The 17,625-nt window shown below is 42.0% G+C and overlaps 1 protein-coding gene across 1 annotated transcript; it reads left to right on the top strand.

Moving 5' to 3' along the window:
* The first annotated feature begins 6 nt into the window (after positions 1–6).
* CRIPT (CXXC repeat containing interactor of PDZ3 domain) lies at positions 7–8,124 on the top strand. Its single transcript, XM_002709887.5, has 5 exons — positions 7–159; positions 1,848–1,913; positions 2,567–2,621; positions 6,780–6,883; positions 7,222–8,124. The coding sequence occupies exons 1-5, from the start codon at positions 144–146 to the stop codon at positions 7,284–7,286; spliced, it is 306 nt and encodes a 101-aa protein (XP_002709933.1). The 5' UTR covers positions 7–143; the 3' UTR covers positions 7,287–8,124.
* The last annotated feature ends 9,501 nt before the right edge of the window (positions 8,125–17,625 follow it).

Raw genomic sequence — 17,625 nt, 5'->3', positions numbered from 1 at the left:
GCGTAGGATTGGCGGGAGCGGAGGATTAGGGGCCGGAAGTAGATTGACGTAGCCCGGAAGGAAAATTCTTCCCAGGCTGTAGTGTTGATGTTTTCAAGCTGCGGCTGATTCTGGGGCGAGGAGGGCGAATCGTCGGCGGAAAGATGGTGTGCGAAAAATGTGAGTTAAGGGGCCGCTTGTGTGGGGAGAGGAGGCTGGGAGAACTTACTCGGACTCTCCTGGGAACTTGGTTTTTCCTTTTCCCACAGGTCTCTAAGTCTAGCCTGTGTTCTCCCACCCTTGCCCTGTGACCCTTCCTGCCCCTCATCGACTGTGTAATCCCGTATATTTTGTCATCAGAATGGCCTTAGTTCTGCACCTTTTTGCCCATTGCCGTCGCCGCCTTCTGGCTCTCGCCTCATCAGTTACGGCTTCTCGACCGCCTCCGTCAGGCTTAAAATGGACCTTAAAAGTCATTTCTGTAGCGTGTGGAGTTGCGAGATCTAGCAATTCCAGACCTCCAATTGAATTTTAATTTAAGATAAACAACGAATACTTTTTTTTAGTGCTGTAAGTATGCCCCATTCGGTTATTTAGGACGTGCCTTACTAAATTGGCTTCGTTGCTTATTCTGAATGCATCCCATCCTATGAAAGAAACAGTATCTGGGTGGGGGAGGCTGGAGACCCCCACGACCTACGAAGAAGTCTCTGCAAGGAGGCATTGCTGGCTTGAGGAAAGTATTTTCCTCTGTGGTTGCCACCCAGTGTTTTTAATTCAAACTCTTAAGATTTGTAGAAAATACACCCTGTGGACCTACCAAGCTGTTTATGTGTTTAAAAGCAGCTGTCAAGTTCCCAAATCCTCTCCCTCTGGCTCTTCTGTGACAAGAGTTCCACTCCTCTTAATCCTGATTATGGTCTAATGAACATGACCTGTGGGCATCCCCGTGGTAGATGGATACAGTCTGGACACACAGACCCATGGCAAAGCTGCGTGGTGTTCCCAGATTTCCCATCTGAAAATGAGAACGCAACATAAGCCTTGGGTTTTTTTGAGAATTACATGAAATGACATAGGTAATGCCTGGTACAAAGGTCCCTAGTGTGTCCTCTGTCATAACTCACTACTGCGTGACACAGAATTAAACTCTGCTCCATATGTGGGCCAGAGTGCAACTAATGCCTCCCTCCTTCTGGATACTACACCACATACCATTGTTGCCTTACATTAAGCTTTAAGAAAATAACCATTAAGACGTAATTCACATGCCATGCAATTCATGCACTTTAAGTGTACAATTCACTGGTTTTCAGTATATTCAGAGTTGTGCAGTGTGATCATAGGCTGACCTGTCCATCCCTTCAGAAAGTGCATGATCTTACTTGACACTGACTGTCTGTAACTCTGCTTCATCTTGTACTTGCAGTGGTTTTTGGACTTGTGTGTGTATTTGAGTAAGTTTGAATTAAATATCTTTATATTATGTGCTGGCCCAAATGTCTCATCTCTTAGGTGTGGTTCTTAAATCTCTAACTTTGGCCTCCCATGTAATTTGTGTTAGTCTGTCACTTGGGATGCTTGTATCCCAGATTAGAGTGTCTGGGTTTTGCATCCTTGGATGTGAGTCCCAGTTCCACTCCCAACCAGTGAATGGGAAACCACCTGCCTCCCCAACCTGCATTTCAAACAAATAAAATAAAATTTTTTTAAAAAAAATCTTGAATCTCAGTTCACTAGCCTCTACCCCAGCATTAACAGGCTCCCACTGTAATATGACTGTTGATGGCATTGGGAGCCTTGGCACCATGTGGTGTATTTATTAACTAGCAAGTTATAATGCCCCTTTTACTATTTTATCACAACAGGTGAAAAGAAACTTGGCACTGTTATCACTCCGGATACATGGAAGGATGGTGCAAGAAATACCACAGGTATTTTTTTTCTTTTGGAAAACAGAAATTGAATTAAATACCACCTGTGAATAATATATTTTTACATTTATTTGTAAAGTGAGATGTTGTATTCTCAGAGTATCTTGTCTATAAAGAATATACGGGGTCCCCCAGTGATTTAATGCCTTCTCTCTAGTTCTCCCAGTTACATGCACAGGTTCCTAACATAGTAAGCAGGAGATAGCAAACCTACTAAATATTTTCAAGTGATGAGTGTGTCATAGTGTAGAGTCCGAATTTAATTTCTCCTCTCCTCACCTAGTTTTTATCTTCTTTATAAAAAAAAAATTACTTAAGCTGTTTTCACCAGGAAGGAAACGAAAGTTGAACTGGACTCAGAGTCTGTGACACCAAAGTAGTAACTTCTAGATTTTATAGTGGATGGAGTAAATGTAGACTCACCCCTAAAGTACTGCTTGCTGTCTGAGTAAGAAAACTGCATCTCACATAAACGTCATTGTTTCCCTAATATTTTCTAAGTAGCATCTCAAAAACTTAGCTATTTCACGAGAATTTAAAAATTTTGATATAGGCTATTCTAATGGTGGGAGGTCAAAGGATGAACTTCTAACTGAATTAGTAGGTGTGATGTTAAGTATGTAGAAATAACTTACTGAAATATTTTGATACAGAAAGTGGTGGAAGAAAGCTGAATGAAAATAAAGCTTTGACTTCAAAAAAAGCAAGGTGGGTAAGAGCCTCTGTGGAGCCGTCGTGTAAGTTCCCACTCCTGAGACTAAGCATGCGGGAGTGAATTTACTGTTCATCATTGCATTGTGCTCAAAGCATGAGAGGTCCTGGCAGAGGGAGCCAGGGATCTGGTGTAACCTGCTGGTTAGCACTGTTCCTTCTCACTGTGTCAGCCTCTGGAGATACCAGTGCCACGGTCTCTATAATTGGACCAGAAGACATGAACTAGCAGATGGGGGATCTGGGTCTCAATCTTTCCCTCTCTGCCCCCACCCCCACTTGTCTCTTTGTCTCTTGAGAAGATAAAATGAAAAATCCAGAGACCCCGCCAAAGCCAGCCCATTTCCTTGCTCCCTTCCCCTTCATGGCAGTGTTTTCAGAAGGCTTGTCCAGACACCGTCCATGTCCTTGAGCCTCATTCTTTCCTTCAGCCACTCCAGTCATTCCTTCATCCCCATCACTCACCTGAAACTCTCTTATCAAGGTGGTGAGTTACCTTTCAGATGGATGGCTGCTCTTCTGTTCTTACCTAACCTCTAGTAACTCTGTTTGGCACCCCTTATCCCCTTGGCCTCTGGGGCTCCTCACTGGCTGTTGCTTTTCATTCAGGTACCTTAGAACTTAACCCTAGACTTCCTTTTTCTTATAAATTTATAAAGTCTCCAAAAGTGACTTTAGTGTATTGGATATAAATCCAGGCTGTATATTCATGACTCCCAAATGTATCTCTAGTTCTGACTGCTCCTCTGAGCTCTAGGTGTATATCTGATGGTCGCTTGAGTTATCCAATTTGATGTCTAACAGGTAACTTCCTTCCGTCTTCGGATAGTAGGTGGCGCTACTGTCCAGTCCAGGTATTCAAGCCTGGAAGCCAGCATTCCTCACCGATTGCTCCCTTTCCCCCACTTCCCATACCTAACTCTAAGTTCTTTGAAGCTACCTCCAAAATATAACCTGAATCTACCTACTTCTATCCGTCTCACTACTATTATGCTGTTCCAAACCAGTTATTTCTTTAAAAAAAAAAAGATTTATTTATTTTGAAAGAGTTACAGAAAGAGGGAATGACAGAAAGATCTTTTATCCACTGGTTCGCTTCCCAGATGACCACAATGGCCAGCACTGGGCCAGGCTGAAGCCAGGAACCAGGGGCTTCATCCATGTCTCCCATGTGGGTGGCAGGTGCCCAAACACTTGAGCCATCCTCTGCTGCTTTCGCAGGCCATAGCAGAGAGCTGGATGGGAAGTGGAGCAGCCGGGACACAAATCAGTGTCTATAGAGGATGCTGGCGTCACAAGCAGGGGCTTTACCTCCTATGCCACAAAGCCAGCGCCCCCCAGATCAGTTATTTTTTACTTAGATACTGTAACAGCATTTCTGTCTCCCTGGCTGTCTGGTTTCCTACACCTCACAGTCTCCAGAGTAGTCCTGTAAAAAGGCCATGTAATTCCTTGGCTTAAAACCCTCTTGTGTGTGTGTGTGTTTTTTCACCCCACTTGGAACAAAGTCTAAACACACTTTCGTGTGCTACCAGGTTCTCCATGCTAAGAGCTGTGACGCCTCCTACTGCTCTGATTCCCTGTTGACCACACTGGCCCTCATTCTTCATTTACTGTCATCCCTCTGAAGAGGTCTGTGCACTCCTTCCTAGAGCTCATCCCTCAGAGCTTACTCATCTGGCTCCTTGCTGCACTGGTCTCAGCTGAAATGTCAGCTCCTCAGAGACGGCTCCCTCGCCAGCATCTGAACCAGTTCCTCTCTCCCTCCCCTCCTCTCTGGAACACCTAGCACTGTCGGAATAGCTTGTTCTATTAAATTGACAAGTTCCTTACTTCCTGCTTCTAGAATGTCGGCTCCATGAGAGCAGGGATGCTGTGTTTCATGGTCATCTCTGGTATTTAGAGTGGTAACTGGCACATAATAGGTACTCAGTATACATCTGCTGCATGAACAGTGTTTGTTTTGTGACATCATCCTGAAGATTCAAAATAACAAAAACAAGGCTTTTACTACATATAGTGCCTAGCACATAGTAGGTGCTTATTAAGTAATGTTTATAGACCAGCAGAGCAGATTGAATCTTCAATGCAGTGTCACAGTGTATATTCTTGACTGACTTTAATCATGCTATCTATGATCATTCAGTTTTTTGTTGTTATTTGAACAGATTGTAGGTTTTATACATCCTCAGGTCCTTTTGCTCTCAAACATGCTCAGATATCATTAGAAAGTTGCTGTGATTTTGGGGTACTCTAAGCATCTTGTTTTGGGAAGCATACCACTATATTGCATTGAACCCATGATATTTATAAGGTGCATTGTTACTTTAAGAAAAAAGAAAAGGCTTTGTCAATTAATTGTAATATTTCAAAGATTAATATATTCATTTTAGTATGGTAAAGTATGCTTTTAAGAAAAGGTAGTTTCCAAACATATAGGTCCAAACAAATTGAGTTTATTGGAAGGAAGAATTGTATCTCTCATGGGAGTAAAGTGATTTTCTTTTGGGCTTGGGAAAATTACCCTTTGCAGATGGGCCACTGTACAATACAAGGGAAAATGCCGGGTGTAGGACAATGCTGGTGTTCAGTGTATGAGGGCTTTACAGAAACATCATTTTGTAGTTAGGGAAGAAGTTTTAAATCAGCGTATTGTTACCAATTTCAGGGAGAATATTTCTTTCAAAGTTATTTTGCACTCCAGTCACTGTAAGATGACATTTTTATGTAGTAGAATCTTGTTTACCCAAAGGGATTGCGACAGTTAAATAGTTTATAAGCAGGCAATCCTTTAAAGAGGATATACCTTATTTTATTTTATTTTATTTTATTTTTATTTTTATTTTTTTGACAGGCAGAGTGGACAGTGAGAGAGAGAGACAGAGAGAAAGGTCTTCCTTTGCCGTTGGTTCACCCTCCAATGGCCGCCACGGCCGGTGCGCTGCGGCCGGCGCACCGTGCTGATCTGATGGCAGGAGCCAGGAACCAGGTGCTTTTCCTGGTCTCCCATGGGGTGCAGGGCCCAAGCACCTGGGCCATCCTCCACTGCACTCCCTGGCCACAGCAGAGAGCTGGCCTGGAAGAGGGGCAACCGGGACAGAATCTGGCGCCCCGACCGGGACTAGAACCCGGTGTGCCGGCGCCGCTAGGTGGAGGATTAGCCTAGTGAGCCACGGCGCCGGCCTCTTATTTTATTTTAAATCAAGGCACATACTTTGATATATTTATGCATTGATCATTAATATATTTAGGCATTGATCATTAATATTGAGAGAAGGCCTTTTCAGTATGAGTCTGCTGACAAGAGTTCTATATCATTTTCCTTCACAAATCATAACAAGTATTTATATTTTAATTATGTTTTATTTATTTATTTGAAAGGCACAGATACAGACAGAGAAGGAGAGAGAGAGAGAGATCTTCCATCCACTAACTCACTCCCCAAATGGTCATAGTGGCTGGGGCTGGGCCATGCTGAAGTCAGGAGCCAAGAGTTTCCTCCAGGTTTCCCACATGGGTACAGAGCCCAAGTACTTGGGCCGTCTTCCACTGCTTTTCCAGGTGCATTAGCAGGGAGCTGGATTGGAAGTGGAGCAGTTAGGTCTCAAACTGCAGCCCATATGGGATGCCAGCACTGCAAGCAGCAGTTTAACCCTGTAGGCCACAGTGCTGGCCCCTATTTTAGTTATCTTTAAAGAGGAGAAAAAACATACTTACAAAGTATAGAATCCTTGCACTTACAATTGTGCCCCAGTTTTGAACACTTGTCTCACACATTCCTAATTCAGTAGTAGTTGGAGTGAGTCACACTTAGCTGGTCATCCTAAAGCAGTCACGTGGTTTTATGGAATCAGAGACTTTCATCCGTGTCTGTAATATGTGTATCACACAAATAAGATGACATGCAGAACTGGTATGAACAGGATCGGGCATAAATACAGTTGTTTCTTCGTAAGCATACAACTTCCATGGAGCGGGGCGGGGGTGGGAAGTACGTATTACACAGTAGCTGGCCAGAAGGCGGCTATGCCCTTCAGTTGTAGAGTTTGACAGACAGCCTGGCAAACATGGATTAATCCCAAGTGTTGCCAGAGTGTGGTGATTTATGAGTGTTTCTGTTGTTTACATTTTGCTCTCTTTTAAAAAAAACTCTAGGTTTGATCCTTATGGAAAGAATAAATTCTCCACTTGCAGAATTTGTAAAAGTTCTGTGCACCAACCAGGTTCTCATTACTGCCAGGGCTGTGCCTACAAAAAGGGTAAGTTTCTTTTAACACCATTTTTCTATTCATACCAGAAGTATTTCATTTACTGCTGATTTGGGTAACAGGAAAGGGGTAGACCGACAATGGACAGTGTATTTTGATGCAAAAAAAACCTTGAAATGCATGCATACTTTCCATAAGCTTTTTAAAGTACCCTTGTATTAGTCAAATATTCTTCTTTTGTCAGGCAAAATAGAACTTAAAACATGTTTACAGGTAAAAGTATGTGTTTTCTCTCGGATGCTGTTAAATAGTGTTTTAAGCTTCAAGATTTACTTAAATAGACCAAAAAGTTGGTACTATGATTTGTTTATTTATATGTTTTGTTTCAGGCATCTGTGCCATGTGTGGAAAAAAGGTTTTGGATACCAAAAACTACAAGCAAACGTCTGTCTAGCTATATTGATGAGGTTTCTGGTTTTCTCTGTAATTTTGCTTTCTCATTTGAATTTTCAAGGGATGACATAGATGTTCAACTTATAAAATAACATGTTTTAAGAGAAGTAATTTACTTTACACTGAGAATGTTGATTGATATTCAGTCTTTAACTCTCAAAAAGTTCTGAACAGCAGCCTAAGTGCTTATTTCCCTCAGGAACATTGTTTTGAACTAGAATCAGTGGCAAAGTTAATGTTAACAGACCTCCCGGTTCTGTGTGCACTGTTTATTTAATATTATTCATGTAATTCTTATCCCTTCCCTCTATTCATAGATGTTGCAAAACTGGATCTGGAGCTTAATTCTTCACTCTGAACTTGACATCTAGACTTTTATCTCTTTCCTCATTCCCTTATTGTATAGTTCTTGAAGTCAGCAGCCATTTAATTAATTGCAGTTTCATAGAATATTTAAATGCTTGAGGCCATTTATTTCTGCGTGCTTCCTTAGTAATTTAGTTCTGAACCACATCAGACAAGTTGGATGTGGGGCTTTTTCAAAAATTTGTTCTTAAAGCCAGAGTTCCAGCACCTTCTGTACATGAACAAGAAAAGAAGGAACACCCGTATGTCCCTCTGAATATGCACATACTAGATTTCAGAAAAACACTGAAGACCTTGAACTCAAGTTGTCATGAGAGCCAGGAGAGGAGAGCAGTGTTCGTCCATGTTGACATGTGATGAAAATGAATCCCCACTCCTAGGGAAAGTTCTTTGAAGCAAAAACAAACTTATTTTTTTTATATCTATATATCTCCCTTCCCCCTTCCCCAAAGAAATAAATAGAACAAAGCAAACATCTTGACTGTGTGTGTGTGTGCTGCCTTCAGAGATGTAGCATGTCTGCTTCTCAGACCTACAGCCTATTATAGCTCTCCCTATTTCCTACTGCAATATGTATAAATACCTACCACTATGAAATTCAGAATACCATAGATGAGGTGTTAATATACCTAGTGTAGCTACTGTTTTGTCTTAAAATTGCTATGAAAATATTTAAAATTTTAACTTTTTTTTTTTTTTTTTTTTTTTTTTTGACAGGCAGAGTGGACAGTGAGAGAGAGAGACAGAGAGAAAGGTCTTCCTTTGCCATTGGTTCACCCTCCAATGGCCGCCACGGCCAGTGCACTGCGGCCAGCGCACCGCGCTGATCCGATGGCAGGAGCCAGGTACTTATGCTGGTCTCCCATGGGTGCAGGGCCCAAGCACTTGGGCCATCCTCCACTGCACTCCCTGGCCACAGCAGAGAGCTGGCCTGGAAGAGGGGCAACCAGGACAGAATCCGGCGCCCCGACCGGGACTAGAACCCAGTGTGCCGGCGCCGCAAGGTGGAGGATTAGCCTAGTGAGCCGCGGCGCCAGCCAAAATTTTAACTTTATCTACAAGTTTTTTCAAATAGTGACTTTTAAAAGTTATTTATTACATTTCTTTTTCATTTTTAAAAAAATTATTTGACAGAAACAGATGGCTGGTTCACTCCTCAAATGCCCACAACAGCCAGAGCAGTTGGGGCCTAAGCCCAGGAACTAGGAACACCATCTAGTCATGGGTGGCGGGAACCAGTTATGTAAGTCATCACTATTGCTTCCACGGTCTGACTGGGGGATGCTAGAGTGAGAAACCAGAGCTGGGAATCCCACCCCTGCACTCCAATGTAGGATGCAGTCAGGCATCTTAACCACTTGGCTAAATGCCTGCTCCTCAAATAGTGAGTTGTTTGGGATTTTCCATTAAAACCTACACAAGGAACTCAACAGGACCCCATCAGTGAGTGCCCCAGAGCCATTAAAATTGAGTTGACTGATGAGAAAAATCTGTTTCTCAGGGATCAGCTGGCATCTGGACTTGCACAACTCACATGTACAGTCACAACTCAAGTAGCCCCCTTTCATGAATGGACGCAATAGTCAGACTCAGGTTCTCCCATGAAAGTTTTTATTCATATTATACCTCAAAACAATGCAAGTAATATAAACCTTGTCAGATAATGTGATTGTCAAAATTTGGGTAGAAGTAGTTACTAGATGGGAAGGAAATCCCCAAAACAAAAATCAACAAATGCTTTTCCAAAGGAAGGCATAAAAACAAATTATAACAAAATAAGATGGCAGAATTAAGGCTAAACATAACTTTCATCAAAGTAAATGCAAAAGTGAGCTTCTATATGTTATGCTAAAATCTCACATTATATTAAATTATATTTATAAGGTGTGAATTAACTAATGAATACCTAAGCAAATTTATATATTTGTTCATTAGAATATGCAGTCATCAAAACAGAAGGATTACATATGTGCGCTGCAGTTTGTGTATTCATAGGGAAAACACTAACACTTTCGATACTTTTTCTCTCTGGAATGGAGCTAAGGGTTGAAAGAGAGATTTAGCCCCTTACATCCTTTTGCCAAACCCCTTAATATCTTTTAGCTCTTAGTTCCCTTATCTGGGAGAGCATGGAGAAGACTAATAATTTTGGTATCATAATAATACTAATAAATTTAGTATTTAATAAATAATACTAACAAATTTAGTATCACCTATTTGTTTTGAAAATTCTAAGTAGAAGAAATATATGTATACACATATACAGTTTACATACACATACATACATACACATGTATATGTGTATATATGTACACATTACATATATATATGTGTATTGTTCTGTACTTTGACTTCTTTTTAATGTTTCTCCAATTTGCACATTTTCTCCAAATACATTTTTTCTTGACCCATCTGAATGGGTGTTACAGACATTCTACCCTTTCTCCTTTAATACAACATGTATCTTTCATTAAGAACAAACACACCATCTGGCCCGAGCACAGGAACCGTGCTCAGGAATTTAAGTTTGGTGCAGTACTTTACAGCCCAATTTCATGTGCTGTTCACTGGTAATTTTTTTTCAGCTACAGGATCCAGTTGAGGATCATTTTTTATTATTATTAAGGTGACTGTTTAACCTGGAGCAGCTCTTCAGCACTTCTGGCTTTTGTAATACTGATATATTTGAAGAATACTGCAGGAAGAGTGGAATATCCTCACTGTGAGTTGTTCTGGCGGCTCCTCTCGGTTAGACATGGCTGTGCAGTGTGGGTAGGAATACTGGACGGCCCTTGGCCCTTCACTGGTGATGTGAATTTTGACCGCTTGGATAAGATGCCCAATTTGCCACTGTATAGTTGTTTTCCTTTTGGTGGGTAACATGTTAATAATTCTATTCCTCATCAAATCTACCTGTCCTAGATTCAGCATCCTGTGGTGATTCTTGCCTGAATAAATTTTACTAGAATGTTAACGAAATTGTGATTTTTTTTTCTAACTCCTCTACTCTTTGTCTAGTAGTTGTCCTTCTCCTGTTGGGGTGAGGTTTCCCTTTATCAACAGTGTAGAATAAGTGCTTTCCTCCTGAACCATTTGAGATTTGTTATAGATGTGATGCCTTTTTACCCCACATGCTTAAATCTATTTCCCAAGAACCAGGATGTTTTCTTATATAAGTGATACAATTATCAAAATCAGAAAACCAACATTAATATGATACAACTGTCTAAGCTCCACCATATTTCACTAATTATTTTAATAATGACCTTTATGAGAAAATAAATCCAGCCTGGGGTCCAGTACAGGATAACACATTCATTCTCACAACTCTAGTGTCCTTTAAGAAGGAACAGTTCTTCAATAGTCTTTCAAAAATGTCAAGGTCTTGAAACCCTGGGCCAGCTATTTTGTGTGACCCCTGAATTTGGGTTTTCCTGATGTGCCTTCATGATGAGACTGATGAGCTTACGCCTTCTTAGCAGCAATACCACAGAAGTGACGCTGTGTCTGTAGTGCATGGTGTCAGCTGTCCCATTACATGGATGCTAATTTTGAGAACTTGTTTTAGGTCATGTCTCCTAGATATTTCTGTCTCCTTTAAAAAAAAAAAAAAAAAAACTACATGAAAGTTACAGAGAGGGAGAGACAGATCTATCCTCTAGTTCACTCCTTAGGTGGCTGCAAAGGCTGGGGCTGGGCCAGGCCACGGCCAGGAGCCGGGAGCTTCATGTGGATCTCCCATGTGGGTGGCAAAGGCCCAAACACTTGGGCTATCTTCAAATGCTTTTCTCAGGTCATTAGCCGGGTACTGGGTTGGAAGTGAAGCAGCCAGGACACGAACTGGCACCCATATGGGATGCTGGCATCACATATGTGGCTTTACCAGCTGTGCCACAATGCCAGCCCCAATTTCTCTACTTTAAATGTTTTGGGTTTTTTTGTTTGTTTGTTTTTTGGGGGGAGACTAGCACTGTGGCGTAGCAGGTAAAGCCGCTGCCTGCAGTGCCAGCATCCCATATGGGTGCCCGTTTTAAGTCCCGGCTGCTCCACTTCCAATCTAGCTCTCTGCTATGGCCTGGGAAAGCAGTAGTAGTTGGCCCAAGTGCTTGAGTTCCTGCACCCATGTGGGAGATCTGGAAGAAGCTTCTGGCTCCTGGCTTCGGATCGGCACAGCTCCAGCAGATGCAGCTATTTGGGGAGTGAACCTGTGGATGGGAAGACCTCTCTCTCCCTGCCTCTGCCTCTCTATAATTCTGCCTTTCAAATAATAAAGCTTTAAAACAATTTTTCCTGCTGAATTAATAAGCATCTGGTGTAGAGATACTTGAAACTATTCTGTTTCTCAACAATCCTTCACACACTAATTTTAGCATCCAGAGATGTTTCTTCGCTGAATTAACTGTTACTCTGGTAGGTGCCAAATGTGATTTTTCAAATTCTTTCTTTATTTATTAGGGACCATTCTACTGTAAGGAAAATCTCTTTCTCATTTACATTAGCATTATTAAACCTGTGGATTCCTATATTTTTCAGTCTATTACCATCATTAGTTTTTATGTCTAATTGTGTCAGAATTGAGTAGTGGGAGACCTTTCAAGCTGGCCCCTGGGACTCTTCTTATTCTTTGAGGAATTCTGTACTTTCCAGCATAGGCTGTTTCAAGTTCATGTTGATTTTTTGTAGGGTTTTTCCTCCCGTCGAAGCCTTGGAATCAGCCATTTGTCCAGTGATGCTTAGTTTCTTTTAGTGGAGAATAAGAAATGAAGACCTGGAGGTGGGCATCTAGCACAGCCACTTGGGAGGCCAATATCAAGTGCCCTGGACTTGGGTCCCTGCTCAGCTCTGCATTCCAGCTTCCTGCTGATGCACACCCTGGGAGGCAGCGGTGATGGCTCAAGTAACTGGTACCCAGCACCTACATTTGAGTTGGATAGAGCTCCAGGCTCCTGACTTCAGCCTTGCCCTGCCATAGCTGATGTGGGTATTTGGGGAGTGAACCAATGGATGAAAGATTCTCCCTCTTTCTCTCTTTCTCTTTCTCTTTCTCTTTCTCTTTCTCTTTCTCTTTCTCTTTCTCTTTCTCTTTCTCTTTCTCTTTCTTTCTCTCTCTCTCTCTCTCTCTCTCTCTCTCTCTCTCGCACATGCACACGCACACAGATCTATGTCTTCTGAATTGTCATTGCTTATAGGGACTGTGAACAGACACAAGTTTCACTGCTCCAGGCCAGCCCCACCATGTTGTTCTTGCCTTTCCCCATTCCCTATGTGTCTCCTCTTCCACAGTGAAAACCTTGGCTCCCAACATCACTGTAGTTACTCATGGCAGAACTCTGAATCTTTTTTATATTGGACACATGTACCTTTTGTAATTAAAAGTGAAAAAGTCTGAGTGAGCCCCACAGGAGAATTACACGAGAATGTCATTCGTCAGTTGAGGATTACAGCAAAAAAAGGCTTGGGAACTTCTGTACCGCTTACCAAATAAATCTGACAAATGATCAATGGGGCTAGATACTTTTTCTAATTTAGTCAACATTTATTAGATTTCTAAATGGTTTTCATCCCTAATCAGATGGCTATTATTGGTTCCAAAATTTTTGCACATAAGAATGTGATACACGACCCATCAAGTTAGTGTAAAATTGTTAAAGTAAGGTGTAACAATAAGTACAGGAAAATATATTGAAAGAATATCTAAGTAGAGAATCAAAGCAGTGGTTTTAGGGCCAGGCATGGTGGCCCAGGGGTAACTCTGTTGCCATAGTGCCAGCTACTTTGCTTCCCATCCAGCTCCCTGCTAACGCGTGCAGGAAGGCAGCAATTGATGACCCGAGTGCTTGAGTTCCTGCCACACCTATGAGAGACTTGGGTGGCGTTCTGGTCTCCTGGCTTTGGCCTGGCCCAGCCCCAGCTGTTGCCGGCATTCAGGGAGTGAACCAGCGTACAGAAGATCTGTGTGTGTGTGCCTGTCAATCTGCCTTTCAAATAAATAAATACAACAATATTTAAAAAAAAGAAAAACCCAGAACCTCCTAGTACTAATTGTAGTGCCAGGAGAATGGAAATAAAAGGACAGATTTGAAAGCCCTCATAGAAGATTTGGCAGAACTCAGCAACTACACGTGGAGCGGACGAGTTGTGGCGAGTCTGTTAGATGTGGGAGCAGCAGGTCCCTCCACCAGAGGGCAATGATGCTCTTTCTTAGTTATTAACTTGCCATCCTGCTAGAAGATTTGCACTTTGAACACTTTCAAGATCAAATGCTGGGACTTACGTTTCCAACATTGTAAGTAAGAGAAAATTACCACACAACAATCAAAACTCTGGGAAACATTTATCTGTGTGTGTGCGTGTGTGTGTGTAAACATTTATATATAGTAGATATATTATTTAATATCTATAATTAAACTGCCAGTGATAATCCTCACAGGCCAGAAAATACAAATTTTAGAGGGCAAGGTAGCTCTAAGCCAGTGCTGAGCTCAGGAATGTGTGATACTCCCTCAGCTTGGAAAGCTTGTGTTTCAAAGGCCATCACATGCTTGGAAGACAGAAACAGACTGCAGCAGGTGAGAAGGTTACATTGCAGAGGCACACAGGAAGCTGGGAGCCCTGCACACACCCATTTTAATGGGTTTACTGGGATACCCCTCACATATGCACAGAGAAAGATGGGATGCTTTCTTACCTTGGCCTAAGCCCTGCAAAGAGTGGGCAGCAGGGTGAAAACTTCTTCTAAACATCAGTGCAAAGATCCAGAGATAGGAATTTTTTTTTTTTTTTTTTTTTTTTGACAGAGTGGACAGTGAGAGAGAGAAAGAGAGAAAGGTCTTCCTTTGCCGTTGGTTCACCCTCCAATGGCTGCCACGGCCGGCGCGCTGCGGCCAGCGCACCGCGCTGATCCGATGGCAGGAGCCAGGTACTTCTCCTGGTCTCCCATGGGGTGCAGGGCCCAAGCATTTGGGCCATCCTCCACTGCACTCCCTGGCCACAGCAGAGAGCCGGTCTGGAAGAGGGGCAACCGGGACAGAATCCGGCGCCCCAACCGGGACTAGAACCCAGTGTGCTGGCGCCGCAAGGTGGAGGATTAGCCTAGTGAGCCGCGGCGCCGGCTCAGAGATAGGAATTTAAAATAGATGAGACACGAGAGGTGAAGGGAAGAAGTCTGACATATATTCCACTCACCAAAAGAAGCTATTCTCTCTTTTGTCTACATTTAAACATTTTTTTCTGCAGTGAATTTTTTTTCTTTTTCTTTTTTTAAAGACTTCATTTTTATTTGAAAGGCAGAGTCATAGGGGTGGGGGGAGAGAGCAAGCCAGCTGGTACTTCCATCTGCTGATTCACTCCCCAATTGGCCACAAAGGATAGGGCTGAGCCAGGCTGAAGCCAGGAGCCTGGAACTCCATCTGAGTCTCCCACATGGGTGGAAGGGGTCTAAGCATTTGGTCCATCTTCCACTGCCCTACCAGGCACATTAGCAGGGAGCTGGGTCAGAGGTGGAGCAGCCAGGACAGGAACTGGTACTCGTATGAGATGCTGGTGTCACAGTAGAGGCTAAAACTGTTGTGCCCCAACAGTGAATATTTTAAAAAATAAATGCAATAGGGCCCGGCACTGTGGCTCAGCAGGTTAACGTCCTGGCCTGAAACACTGGCATCCCATATGGGTGCTGGATCTAGTCCTGGCTACTCCTCTTCCAATCCAGCTCTCTGCTATGGCCTGGGAAAGCAGTAGAAGATGGCCAAGTCCTTGGGTCCCTGCCACCCAAGTGGAAGATGTGGTTGAAGTTCCTGGCTCCTGGCTTTGACCTGTCTTGGCAGTCAATTGGTGAGTGAACCAGTGGATGGAAGATCTCTGTCTCTTCTCTCTAACTCTGACTTTTAAATAAATAAATATTTAAAAAGAAGAATCACTGTGAGATGGTATAAGTAAATCCAAATACTTCTCAATACAATCATTGTGAATATATTAAATTTTCCAGTTCCAGTGGACAAATATTCCAGCCATCAAATACTAAATGCATTTATAGGGGAAAGATGAGGAAAGTATGTGGTGTGTGTGTCAAACACTAACCAAAAGAAAATTGATGTGGTTATATTCATATAGAGAAAATACATCTTAAAAGTATTACTAGAAGTAAAGAAAATCATTACATACTGATAAATAGTTCAAGTTTACAAGAAGATGAAAAAATTTTAATTTATATGCTTCTAATAATATGTAGCTTCAAGATAATATATAAAGCAGAAATTGAAAAAGTGGAGGATTTTACATGCTTCTTGCAGCAATTGATGGAAGAAGAAGCCAAAAGATAAACATTTAATAAAATTTGAAGAATAAAATTAACAAGCTTAATCTAATGAATGTATGTAAAACATGGATCCAGTACACAGTCTTCTTAAGCATACAGGAAACCGTTTTTTTTTTTTTTTTTTTTTTTTTTTAAGATTTATTTATTTATTTGAAAGAGTTACAAGGGAGAGGAAAGAGATCTTCCATCTGCTGTTCCACTGCAATGACAGGGCTGGCCAGGCTGAAGTCAGCAGCCAGGAGCTCCCGGGTCTCCCACGTGGGTGCAGGGGCCCAAGGACTCAGGCTGCCTCCTGCTGTTTCCCAGCACATTAGCAAGGAGCTGCCTGGGAAGTAGAGCAGCCAAGACTGGAACCGGCGCCCATAGGGGCTGCTGGCGCTGCAAATGGCAGCTTAACCCACTGCACCACAGCGCCAGCCCCAGGAAACACTTTTTTAAAAATTAATCATGTACTAAGCCATAAGTCTGGTCTCAACAATTTTTGGAAAACTTTTAATTTTTTAAATTTTCATTGTATGTGAAAAGCAGTAGGCAGATATAGACAGGGATCTTTCATCAGCTGATTCACCTCCCAAATGCTCACATCAGCCAGGGCTGGGCCAGACTGAACCTGGAAGACCAGAACACAATCCGGGTCTCCCACACAGGTGGCAGGAACCCAAGTACTTGAGTCATCATCCGTTACCTCCCAGGATGCACGTTAACAGAAAGCTGGATAGGAAGCCAAGTAGCTAGAACCTGAACCAGGCATTCCAGTGTGGGTGTGTGTGTCCCAAGCAGCCTCTTAACTGCTGGCCAAATGCCTGTCCCCAGAAATTTTATTTTATTAGCAATAATTATACATGCTATAGGCTACAGTGTGACATTTCAATACACGTACACAGTAACAGGATACTCAACATTTCCCTTTCTTTGACGTTGCTTTATGATTGGAGTCTTTGAGTTCCCTGCTTCTATTTGCTCATAATATACACAATGGGTTATTGTGAACCAGTCACCCTGATACTCTAGGTGACACCAGGAACTTATTCCTTCTCTCTAACTCTGACTCAGTACCCATTATCTAAACTCCCTCTCTCCCCCTCCCCACCTTTGCAGACTCCAGCAATCACTAGATTACTCAGATTCAGGGTTTTTAGCTTTCACATCTAAGGAAGAACATGCAGTAATTGTCTCTGTCTGGTTTACTTCACTTAACATCATGTCCTCCAGTCCTATCCATTTTGCTGCAGATGATTAAATTTCATTTTTTTATTACCAAATGTCATTTTGTGTATATATAATACATCCATATCTCTTTAGCTGATGATGGACACCTTGGTTGACTCCATTTATTGGCTGTTGTGAATAGTGTTGCAACAAGAAAACACAACACATCCAGTTAAGAAATGGGCAAAGGACTTGCCACAGGCACTTCTCAAAGGAAGAAATGCAAATGGCTAACAATCTATGAAAAAATGCTTAAAATATCACTAGCCACAATGAGATACCATCTCATTAGAATGGCTATTATCAGAAAGACAGAAAATTTTCATAAATTGATATCAAGAAAGCCAATCTCTAACCATATATATTTAGGTTTGAAATTAGTAGCAAAAAGATAACTTTTAAAAAACCATATATTTGTACATTTAAAAATGTTTTTCTAAATAACCAGTGA

This window comes from Oryctolagus cuniculus, chromosome 2 (assembly GCF_964237555.1).
Source record: "Oryctolagus cuniculus chromosome 2, mOryCun1.1, whole genome shotgun sequence".
NCBI classification, from domain to species: Eukaryota; Metazoa; Chordata; class Mammalia; order Lagomorpha; family Leporidae; genus Oryctolagus; species Oryctolagus cuniculus.
The sequence above is the reverse complement of the archived record's forward strand: the minus strand, read 5'-3'. Positions and strand labels throughout refer to the sequence as shown.

Bases quoted from the DNA above. Each gene is read 5' to 3' on its own strand.
- CRIPT (XM_002709887.5), top strand. The intron at 2,622-6,779 runs GTGGGTAAGAGC...AAAAAACTCTAG, and splicing joins TTGACTTCAAAAAAAGCAAG to GTTTGATCCTTATGGAAAGA. The intron at 6,884-7,221 runs GTAAGTTTCTTT...GTTTTGTTTCAG, and splicing joins GGGCTGTGCCTACAAAAAGG to GCATCTGTGCCATGTGTGGA.